Consider the following 12991-nt stretch of genomic DNA (forward strand, 5'->3'; position numbering starts at 1 on the left):
ACTGGCATTTGCCCTTATACATAGATACACGCCTGAACCTGCACTTGCACACACACATACAGTTATAAGCGTTTATGTGCCGCATTTGGCACTTAAATCATTCGACAAAGCAACAAAGGGATGCTTGGCAATAGCAACATATTGCAAGTCGATCACAGCAGCAGCAACAGCAACAACAGCGCCGACGACAGCCTGAGGAGTCTGGACATGTCAATAATGAAGTACATGCCTGTGAGTTTGTGTGTGTATGTAGGCAAGGTGGCAACATCATTGCTCGTCTGTTTGTCGTTATCACAGCGGGGCCGACTGCCCCGCATGCATGCCTGTGACCATAACCACTTGCCTCTGTATTGTTCTGAACACACACACACATATACACAAACATGCGTGTACTCACAGTCAATTATTTGAAACACCGCATCGCACATTGCTCTGGCTGTGTGGCTGTATGGCTGTGCGGCTGTCTATTGCGCCCATAAATTGGAGTTCAATTAAATTACTTGTACTTTTACGCTTCCAAACGCACTTTAGTAGCGCGGCGCGCTGTTTCCAATTTTATTCGAGTAAACAGTGAAACTGAATTATGCATGCCGCACATATACGCGTACATAGATGGAAAGAAGTGAATACTAAAGCTGTTAAGTAATTGCCTTAGTGAGCGCTTCGGGGTCCCGAAAATTTTTGTATAGAAACTGCGAATATTTTTAATAATTTTTTAATTAAATTATTTTTTTTTTAATATTTCTTAATTAAATGATAATTTTTTAATATTTTTTTATTAAATTATTATTTTTAAATCAATTATTGAATATCTGGTATAAAATTATTATTTTTAATTTTTCATATATAATTCGAATATTTTTAATAATTTACCAATTACATTACTTTTGTAAAATATTTATTCTATACTATATATGTATATATATATATTATATAATATCACTTCTGGTAAAAATTTATTATTTTCAATTTTGTAATATATTTTTTTGAATGTTTTAATGCAGTTTTTTTTTAATCAATAATAATTTCTGGTATAAATAATATATTTTTAATTTTTTATATGAAATTCAAATATTTTTAACTCCAACTAATTATATAAAATTTAGAATTTCAAGAAATTATATCGAAAAATATTTTTGTTGCAAAATGTGGAAAAAAAATTTTGAATTTTATTTCTTTTTTTTTATTATTTTTTAATTTTAATTGTGTAATATTTTTTTATTTCAATTTGAATTTTTTCTGTTTTAATTATTGAATAATATAATATTTTAGTTTAAATTTTTATATTTATTAATTTTAATTATTTTATTTTTTTTTTAATTTTTTTTTATGTTTTAATTATTGAATAATCGAATATTTTAGGTTTTATTATTTATATTTTTTAATTTTAAATTGCTATTAATTATATAATATTTAAGGCTTTAAGAAATTATATTGAAAAATATCGTTTTGAAAACATAATATAAAAATGCAAACAAATTTTGAATTTTTGATTTTTTCTATTTTTATTACATTATATATATAATATTTTTTAAAATAAATGACTTAATAATTGTTTTATTCAAATGTTACCAAATTTTTACTTATTTAAAGTTTGAATATGATATTTTTAATTTTGTATATTATTATTTCATTTTTTATTTTTCTATTATTTCTTTTTATTTTAATTACTTAACCATTTTTTTTTTTTTTGCAATTTTTAATTTTATTTTATTATTTTTTTTTATTTTATTTCTTTTATGTTACATTTTATTTTTTTTATATTTTATTTTATTTTATTAATATTTTATTTTATTTTTTTTATATCATATATTTTTTTTATATTTTATTTTATTTTATTAATATTTTATTTTATTTTTTTTATATTATATATTTTTTTTATATTTTATTTTATTTTTTTAATATTTTATTTCATTTTTTTTAATATTTAATTTAATTTTTTTATGTTTATATATATAAATTTGAAATATTTAATTTATATATTTTTAATTTTTATATTATTTTCTTTTTATTTGATTATTTTTAATTATTTAATCATTATTCTGTTTTTTTTTTTTAATATTCATACTTTAGGATTATCATGATTTAATACCAAAATGTTTAAAGTAAAAATTCGTTTTTTAGTAAAATTCGTCACGAGAACCGAAAATCGCGAAATTTCGGGATTCCAAAATCGCCTCGGGATTGTTCGCCATCACATTTACATACTAGTAAATACACACATATATACTGACATATGTACATGTTACCATATGCACTTTTGAGCGTTTGCACCCGGTAGTTTGTTAGCGGAGCACCGCAGCAGCCGCCCCGCGTATATCTGCTGTGAGGTTCAGCCCATAACAATCAAACCCATTAACCCCATTTCTTTGATAAAAACTTCTACGTACGCAATTTACTCAATTTATACAATGAAGAAGCAATTAATTACACATTTAGTACATATAAATATCTATTGAACTACTCAAACTCATACATACATCCATATAGACTTTACTCAAATCACATACTGTAGACAATAAATAAAATGCACAACTTGCAGGCGCACAAATACATACATAGAAACACTTCTACTTTATATACTAAATACACTATAGTGTCTGACAATTCATCAGCTACTACTTGTATTTCTCACTGTTTACCATATACATATTTATATGTATGTATGTTCGTGTGCTTGCAGGATGTATGGTCCATAACATAATTTTGTTGCAAAGAGAATTTTCCCTAATTTATCTAATTAATGCTTGTAATGCATGTAAATAATTACAAGCGTATAAATATACATATATTGTCTGTTTGTACTTACAGTGAGGTGAGCGATGACAGGAATTCAAAAGAACCGGGCATCACACAAGAGATTTGATTGTTGTAAAGATTCCTAAAACGATTAATGAAACGTCAGTTGCATTCAAATAAAATTTCGGCATGTCTGCGTGTGTGCAATTGATTTAAAGTGGCAACGTACTAATCATTTATTACGGTTTGTTGCATTGAAAAACATGCGATAAATTTAAGACGCTTGTCTGTCCGCAGTCGGTACTTTTTGGGAAGTTCGCAAGTGGCTATTTGTTTAAAGGCAATATTTATTAGTCAAGTTTGACAAGGAAAAATTTCATTTGCGAAAACAAAGTAGTTCGAAGTAAACAAAATATTGTATAAATATTTTGAGGTTATGTGGGCTAGTGGGTTGAAATAATACAGGAAAAAACAATAAAAAAAAGTTTTGAATAATCGTATAATGCATGACTGCACATGTAGCTTGGTCTCTAGGAGACCGAAGTGTGTCCATACAGTACCGCAGACTCATTGCAAAGTCTTTCTTCTAAAAATGTTTGAGGTTATGTTTGCTTTTAGTTCGAAAAGTGACCACACAATTGAGCCACTTTCCAAAAATCGAATGAAGTTCAAAACGAAGTCTTCTATCTCATATATTTTGAGGTTATGTTTGTTTATAAGTCGAAAATAGACCACAAAAATTAAACTGTTTTGACTAATCGAATAAAGTTTGTTCTGCGCAACCAAAGTAGGCCCATACAATACCGTAGGCTTAGTAAAAAGTCTGTCACATCCAACATTTTGAGGTTATGTTTGCATTTAGTTCGAAAAAAGCCCACACATTTGAGTCAGTTTTAAGTAATCGAATAAAGTTCGTTCCACGGAACTAAAGTGGGCTCATACAATGCAGCAGACTCAATAGAAAATTTATAATTTCAAATATTTTGAGGTTATGTTTGCATCTCGATCAAAAAAAAGACCACATAATTGAGTCAGTTAGAATTTATCAAATAAAGTTCGTTCCACGTATATAAAGTGGGTCATACTGTGCTTGAGACACTTAAGAAAGTCTGCGATCTCAAAAATATGAGAATATGTTTTCGAGTGTGTCGAAAAAACTATACAAATAATGAAACAGTTACGAGTAAACGAATAAAGTTCGACTACATAAATAACTTGGCCTCAAGGAGTGCGAAATGAGTACATACAGCTATTCCAGATTCAAAACGAAGTCTTTCATCTCAAATATTTTGAGGTTATGTTTGCGTATTGGTCAAAAAAATACAAAACAATTGAGTTTTTAATAATGAAGACCTTCTGCAGAACAAAAGTGGATCCATACTGTGCAGTAGACTCAGTAGAAAGTTTGTATTCTCAAAAATTTTGAGGTTATGTTTGCAAGTAAGTCGAAAAATTTATACAAACATAGAAAAGTTTTGAGTAAACGAATTAAGATCGCCTCCTAAGCTTAAAAAAAGGAAAAGTGGGTATTTAGTCAATTTATGAACCCAGAACCAGACTTGGTAGGAAACCTTCCGATTTCAAAGACTCATTAAAAATATTATCTTAAGCTTAAAAATATTATCTTGATCAAATCAACCTGTTAAGCTCATTTCGTCAATATTTCAACATTTTCGAATACAACAACAACAACAAAAACTAAAATCAATTGCCACAAGCCATTTGTAACAAGAAAAATAGAAAAAAAGTATTGGTACTTACAGCGTCTTCAACTGATGCAAACCCAAAAACATTTTATTCGAAATCTCACGAATTTTATTTTCAGCCAATACCAATTCCTGTATACGATTCGCACCCTCAAAAGCATTCGGTTCAATGCCGGTTATATGATTGCGTCGCAAATCGAGTTTAACCAGATGTGGCAGACGTCCAAAGAGACCATCCGATTTGATGCGCCCCAGTTCATTGTCGTTCAATAGACTGCAAGAGAAAAAGTGAGAAGAAGCAGAAAGAAAAAAAAACGAAAGTAAGAAAAAATTTGAAAAATTAATGAAATGAAATGAAAGCAGCCAACTTTTTAGGTCAAATAAATCAATGCAATTGCATATTTGGAAATAATCAACAGCAATAACCAGAAATAGCTACAACAACGATACAGAAAAAAAAGAAAATAAATGAAAATCACTCGGTATTTACAGTTCAGTGGTGTGCAGCGGTATATCGCGCGGTATTTCTTTGAGGCCACGACCTGAACAATCAATTGAAGTGCCATCGCACTGACACATTGCCGGGCAATCGACATCTGCGCGACATTCGCTCGACAATTTAATACGCATATCGTCCCAGGAGCCTGCAAATAATCAACAAAAATGGTAAAATCAAATAGATGTGTTAATTAAAAATTTGTATATGTATAGATGTATGTATGTATATGTATTCATGGTTATATTTAAATGCATATGTATGTGCGGCGTGATTTTGTTAGGGGGCGAGCGCAGCTTACGTATTTGTGCATATGTTAATTTCCATGATATTCGCATATGACGTGCGCGTGGCATGCTTTTAGGCGCCAATGTGTGTGTGTTTGTAATAAAAGCTATCGTTTTTAATGCAATTTTTTGCTCACTTGTCCATATAATAATTAATATTTAAAATATGTATTATTTAACATTTAATTGCGAGTTGTCAGCATTGATGTGAAGCACGCTTTTAGGCGCACAATGATTTATAGTATAGAAAACTAATTTTTTGACATATTTGAAAGCACGTTTTTGCTAATTTATATTTAAATAACTTTTATTAAAAAATAACTATATATGAATAACAATTTTAGGACGATAAATTAAAAATTATGAAAAAATGAAATTATAAAAAAATAATAAAAAATAGTACAGAAAAATAGAAAAAATTTATATATAAAATAATAAAATATAAAGAAAGAACTATTTTTTCTTTACTTACAGTCAAATTAAAAATTACAAAAAATTTTAAATGATTTTTGTATCAAAAATAGTAATAAATGTTCAAAAATATCAATGAAATAAATCAAAAATAGTCAATTAGTGTTAATTGTTTGCTTTTTATATAGCAAAAAACAATTGTTGAAGTCAAGGAATAATTGCGATAGGAAAAATGTAAAAATAAGTCAATATAATATTATTATTCATACATGTACGTATTCGTCAAAAACGTAATTAAAAAAATATATTAAATATTTTTTAATAAAAAAATTAATTTTATTTTTCTTACAATATTTTAAAATATTAAAAAAAAAAATTAAATTTAATTTTCTTACAATACTTTAAAATATTTTTTTAATAAAAAAATTAATTTTATTTTTCTTAAAATATTTTAAAATATTTTTTTAATAAAAAAAATTAATTTTATTTTTTTTTACAATATTTTAAAATATTTTTTTAATAAAAAATAATTAATTTAATTTTTTTTACAACATTTTAAAATATTTTTTTAATAAAAAAATTAATTTTATTTTTCTTAAAATATTTTAAAATATTTGTTTGAAATATTGAAATAATATTTGTTAAAATTGTTAAAAAAATATTAAATTTAATTGTTTATAAAATTTTTAAAACTTATTGATTTTAAACTTATATGAAAAATAATGGTAAACAAGCGTAGATTAAATTTTTTGTTATTATTTCTTACATATTAAATTAATTTCCGAAAATTATCTTGTCTACCAAATATTATTATTCGTCAAAAATGTAATTAAAAAAATATATTAAATATTTTTTAATAAAAAAAATTAATTTTATTTTTCTTACAATATTTTAAAATATTTTTTAATAAAAAAATTAATTTCATTTTTCTTACAATATTTTAAAATATTTTTTAATAAAAAAAATTAATTTTATTTTTCTTACAATATTTTAAAAATTTTTTTAATAAAAAAAAATTAATTTTATTTTTCTTACAATATTTTAAAATATTTTTTTAATAAAAAAATTAATTTTATTTTTTTTTACAATATTTTAAAATATATTTTTAATAAAAAAAATTAATTTTATTTTTTTACAATATTTTAAAATATTTTTTTAATAAAAAAAATTAATTTTATTTTTTTTACAATATTTAAAATTTTTTTTAATATATTAAAATAATATTTGTTAAAAGTGTTAAAAAATATTAAATTTAATTTTTTATAAAATTTTTAAATCTTTTTGATTTTAAACTTATATGAAAAATAATGGTAAAAAAGCGTAAATTAAATTTTTTGTTATTATTTCTATATATTAAATTAATTTCTGTAAATTATTTTGTCTACAAAATATTATTTTTTTAGATAAAAAATTGTAAATGAAAAAAAAAATAAATACAGAACAATAAAAGAATATTTCTTATTATTTATAAGACTGCTATTATTTATAATACTACTGAAAAAAAGGTTATTTAGTTTTTTTTAACAAAATCCAAAAAAATTTATAATTTAAACGAAATTATTGTATACAGCTATTTAAATAAAATATGTTTTAATTATGAACTATTAAAAATTAATATATATAGTAAAAATGAAAAATACGGAAAAAAATGCTTATATTACATTAAAAAAAAAATTATTTTTTGTTTTTATTATTTTTTAAGGAATTTTAGGGGGGAATTTTTTCGTTTAGAGTGAAGAAAAAGGTACAATATTTTAATTTTCATTAATTTATTGTTTTTTAATTACTTATTAAATTTAACCATCTCAGCATGTCTTTTTAATTAAATAATATTCTTATTGAATTTAAAATATAACAAAAGATAATACAGAAATATATTCAAAAAACTAAAATTTATTATTTTCTGACTGAAGTGGAGCGTGCACCCATAACTACAACAGTCAGCATGTGCTAACGAATGGAAGTACATAAATCTTCTTTGACTGCGGTAAGGACGTGTTAAATTTTATTTTTTTATTTTTATTTTAATATTCCATTTTATTTTTTTAATTTTTTTTTTAGTTTTTTACTTAATTCTTTATGCCTACAGCAGCGACAGCACATTTTGACTTTTCGCTACTCACGCTTTTTTTTACAAACATATGCACATTCAGCATGCATAACCCTTCTATATTGAATATATGTGTTTAGTGGTATATATGTACTCACATTTGAATTTCTCCTCACGCAACGACTCAATGCGTCGCCGATGCATACGCTTTGGGGCCTCGCAGCGTGCGCCACTTGTCTCGATGGGGTTTTTGTGCAAGTAATCAGCCAGCCAGCGAAGATTGCAGTCACAAATGAAGGGATTCTTTGCCAGATGCCTTTGGTATTTTTCAGTTTTTAAGTAATATGAAAATATAAAAAGCAAATACTTATGTAAATATGTATAATACTATGAATAAGCAGATCTTACTAGTTGTTAACAAAAAACAGAAAGGAAGTCATTTTCAAAGGAATTTACAAGTGTTACGTAGGTGTCATACATGAAACGCTTACAATCACACGGGCGCACATACACACCAAGGCATTCTGCAAAGTGTGCATTCGCATATAAAAGCACAAAAATAGTGAAAGGCTAATGCAAGTTGTCTTCGAGTTTGCATAGAAAACTTTTGAGTTAACCTTCGTTTTGCTCACCAGCGCATGTGTGTTGATAAAAGTACCGTAATGTATTTGCAATTAACATGAAATACTCAGCTAGCACTATAAAAGTTATTTGTTGTTCAAAAAAAATTTGTAAATAAAAATAACAATGTTGGAAAACATAACCTCAATAACCTGCTTTTTGGATATTCGCTGTTATGAAAGAGATTTTAAGGACTCTATAAGCTGTTACGCAAGCTTTCAAAGCTTAAAGCTGGCTTTCGACGACAATGAATCATATCGATGTTATCTAATTATATAAATATTATTTATATACTAAGGAGAGAACCGTTCGAGAAGTAGAAAGGAAATTTTGGAATGGTAATCCGCTGAAGATCTATAACCGAATTGGAAAATATCTATGGATCAATAATAAATTAGAAATATCTTCCTTTGACTCAGAACCTCTCATATTTGTGGTCGTATGGATGGTAGTCAATAAATAGAGGGACCTACAATTTTTAACTTTATGGACATTTTTTGGAAATTTCTAGGAGCAAGGAGCAATAGACTAGATATTCACCATGCGCCAAATTTTGGAGAAGACCAGTGAAAATAGGATCGACACACACCATCTCTTTGTCGACTTTAAAGCTGCTTTCGACAGCACGAAAAGGAGCTGCCTTTATGCCGCGATGTCTGAATTTGGTATCCCCGCAAAACTAATACGGCTGTGTAAGCTGACGTTGAGCAACACCAAAAGCTCCGTCAGGATCTGGAAGGACCTTTCCGAGCCGTTCGATACCAGACGAGGTTTCAGACAAGGTGACTCACTCTCGTGTGATTTCTTTAACCTGATGCTGGAGAAAATAATACGAGCTGCAGAGCTAAACAGAGAAGGTACAATCTTCTATAAGAGTGTACAGCTACTGGCGTACGCCGATGATATCGATATCATTGGAAACAACACCCGCGCCGTTAGTTCTGCTTTCTCCAGACTGGATAAGGAAGCGAAGCGTATGGGTCTGGTGGTGAACGAGGACAAGACGAAATATCTCCTGTCGTCAAACAAACAGTCAACGCATTCGCGTCTTGGCTCCCACGTCACTGTTGACAGTCATAACTTTGAAGTTGTAGATAATTTCGTATACCTGGGCACCAGCATTAACAGCAATAACAATGTCAGCCTGGAAATCCAACGCAGAATCACTCTTGCCAACAGGTGCTACTATGGACTAAGTAGGCAATTGAAAAGTAAAGTCCTCTCTCGACGAACAAAAACCAAACTCTACAAGTCTCTCATCATTCCCGTCCTACTTTACGGTGCAAAAGCGTGGACGATGTCAACATCCGATGAGACGGCACTAGGAGTTTTGGAGAGAAAGGTTTTGCGGAAGATTTATGGTCCCTTAAGAATTGGCAACGGCGAATACCGCAGACGATGGAACGATGAGCTGTATGTGTTATTCGACGACATAGACATAGTCCAGCGAATAAAAAAACAGCGGCTACGCTGGCTAGGTCATGTTGTTCGAATGGATGAAAGTGCTCCAGCTCTGAAAGTATTCGATGCAGTACCCGCTGGTGGAAGCCGAGGAAGAGGGAGACCTCCACTCCGATGGAAGGACCAGGTGGAGAGGGACCTGGCTTCGCTTGGAATAACCAATTGGCGCCAAACTGCCAGAAGGAGGGATACGTGGCGCGCTGTTTTGGACTCGGCTATAACCGCGTAAGCGGTGTCTACGCCAGTCAAGAAGAAGAAGAAGGAGCAATCATAGATTCTGTACAGTGTCGTCTGTCTTATACAATGCTACAACACACAATGATCTGAGCCTATTGTAGTGTTAAATATGGTTAAGAAGCCAGTGAAGATCGTGTATATTGGTCAATTCGGCCTAATTTCAAATTCGAATGCCGAAGATCTCTCCGAATTAGGAGAGGGTTTACAAAGAAAATAATATTTTCGAAGAATCTATCTTCAACGACTTTATTTCGTGTACAAAAGGTGAGGTGAGAATGCTGAACGTCAGTTCTCTTTTAAGAGTATGCCTATCTTTAACAGTACAGTAGTAGCTAGTAGTAATCATAATATGCGACGAATTCCGATTTCAGAAGTTGATTTTTTGATGTTGGATTCTAAAAGTTCTATTTTGGATTTGCGATAGAGCTGGGCAGATACACAGATAAATTGGAAAATTGTTTCCTTATGCCCTTCTAGTTCGCAGACGCGGCAAATACTGTTGTGGGGCAGACCCAATTTCATCGCAAGTTCTCCAAAATGACCAATGTCCCGTTATAGTAGATGATGTAGTCTGATTATAGTTTTCCTGGATCTATTTCATAAGGACCTAGTTCTTGTCATGCTTTTGCCAAGCCTGTTTTGATATTTTGCTCATCAAATGAGCTTATTTGTCTAAAGAGGTTCCTGCCTTTGTCAGTTCGTCTGCTTTTTCGTTACCGAAAATTTACCTGTGTTCAGGAACCCAGTTCATTGACCAAGTAGAGTTTATTTTCGAGTGAGCTGAATGGCAAGGCCAGCAGTGCCGCCTGGCTAATGGTGTATAGGGTTGTTTTCTATATCCTCACGCATTTATTAAATAGACCCTCACAAGCCTTCTCTATGCTCAGTACTTCTACTTGGATTTTGTTAGCTGAGTTTGGTAGACGGATAGAGAGGGCGATGTCAAGTCCATCGGAATATATACTGAACCTACAACGCTGTTCATTTTGGATCCGTCGGTAGAAACTGAGATGACATCCATGTTAAGAGTTTAAGACGATTTTTATCCCTCACTGAGGTGGGTGGTTTGAAAGGGAGGTGAATCGCTTAATTGTTTAATTCAATCTCCAGCGTGATTGCGAAAGTAATAGACTTTTAAAATCGAGACCCTTCTGAATTCGATTTGGTATTTTGCTAGATGTATTGAACGAATCTGAAGACCAGTAGAATTACATCAATTGCAGCCGCCGGCATCGGTGTTGATTAAGTATTATTATTTATAAAGACGATTCTTTAAGCTTTTCTATGCATTTCTTCTTCTTTTCTACTAAAATATCAACAATATTTTTCGTATTTTATCTAAAGACGATGCTAGAAACGCCACCACAACACAGACAACCAGCATAAAAGCGACAAAACTCCATTGTATTGAGACATTTTGCTCGCATTAGCTAATTCTTTTTTTTTTTTGTTTTTGTTTTTTGTATTGTGTGTCTTTTGCAGCAGCTTCTGAGAACAAAAACCACTTAGAAATCTAACTGTTGCACTGCGTCAACAGGCCATCTCTGCGGGCAGATGCAAGTATTAAAAGAAATAAGCGCAATTCACAATGTACGAGGCAGCGAGCAGATAAACTGCTCACTTGGGCGGAGCAACAAAACAACGCCTAAATGCGCCACGCCGTGCTGGGTTGCTCAACTGGCATTCTTTGGCACTTTCTTCATGCTTGCCGCATTTTTTCTTTCCAGCTATTTGATGATGGCGTGAGTGTGCGTGTGTGTGTGTAGACAACACTGTTGCGGACATATTGTTTAAATGCCCTAGGTGTCATGTCCTTTGTTCCTGCGAACCGAGCAAGTGCCACATACGAGTTAAATGCACACACATGTGAACACTTGCGCCTACATGCAGTGCATTTTATTATTATGTGTAGCAAGCTAGCTACAATTTTTTTTATTGTTTTTGTTGTTTTATTTAACAACAACGCATTTGATATGCGACACACATTTATATTTTATTTTATAGCCTTATAGTCGCATATGCATGTGTTCAAAAAATAACGGGAATTTTCAAATTTTGAGTTTCCCAAAAGTCTGATTTTTTTTATATTGATATATAGGCCCCAGAAGTATTTGCCAGACATGACTCCGTATGACATTTTCTACTTCTTCCAAAAAAACCTCAAGCGTGCCGTAGTTTTACAAGCATATGAGAAATCGCTGAAAGGGTCAAAGGTTATCGAGTTTCGACGATTGGGAGGGCGCTGCCATAGCATGCATAATATCGAGAGTGGATTATTTTAAAGGCGATGATATTAATAAATAAATATAAATAAATAGTAGACGACTAAATAAATATTTTTTTTTTCCAAAAACTGAAAATTCCCGTTATTTTTTGAACATACAAATTTAGTCTCATATCTATATATGTCATGCATTTAAGCTGCTATGTAGTATGGTGTGAGGTGGAAAGGGTGTTTGCACTTACAATGTTTGTATGCTCTTCATCGCATCGAAGGTGCCATTAGCCAACGATTGAATGTTGTTATCGTAAAGCGACAGCAAACTGAGGCTGTGCAAATCGCGAAAGGCATCCTTGCGTATGCAGGAGATTTCATTGGCATTCAACAGGAGTAGCTGCAGTGATGTAAGTCCTTTAAATACGCCAGAGGGCAAATCCTTTATTTTATTGCCATAGAGCACGCTAGAAAACAAGTGAGAGGAGAGAGAAAAGAAGCATAAAGAAAAACATTAAAAATCTGTTGATATATATATATATATATTTGTATTTGTATTGTGTAAGACAAAAGTGGACATGTTTTTTAAATAAAGATAAAATGTATGATATATCGTATAGTGATACAAAACAATTGTGTGGGCAACAGTGGTTGGGGAAGTAGTTCGTGTAATCACCGTAGGAGTGTGTGAGTATTCGCAGCAAATGCCACAGATGCTCGCTGGTGTAAAGAAGATTTCCGATTAAAGTGCAAAAAAGTGGCAAAAAC

At 30.4% G+C, this 12991-nt stretch overlaps 1 protein-coding gene across 1 annotated transcript in view; it reads right to left on the reverse strand.

Moving 5' to 3' along the window:
* Positions 1-12991, reverse strand: part of LOC105210331 (protein slit) — a 54678-nt gene that overhangs the window by 13404 nt on the left and 28283 nt on the right. Inside the window, 5 exon segments of the mRNA XM_011181201.3 lie at positions 2810-2881; positions 4501-4719; positions 4936-5089; positions 7848-8005; positions 12475-12690. Of these exon segments, the coding sequence (XP_011179503.2) occupies positions 2810-2881; positions 4501-4719; positions 4936-5089; positions 7848-8005; positions 12475-12690 (819 nt within the window).

The sequence above is a fragment of the Zeugodacus cucurbitae genome, chromosome 6 (genome assembly GCF_028554725.1).
Source record: "Zeugodacus cucurbitae isolate PBARC_wt_2022May chromosome 6, idZeuCucr1.2, whole genome shotgun sequence".
Taxonomy (NCBI): domain Eukaryota; kingdom Metazoa; phylum Arthropoda; class Insecta; order Diptera; family Tephritidae; genus Zeugodacus; species Zeugodacus cucurbitae.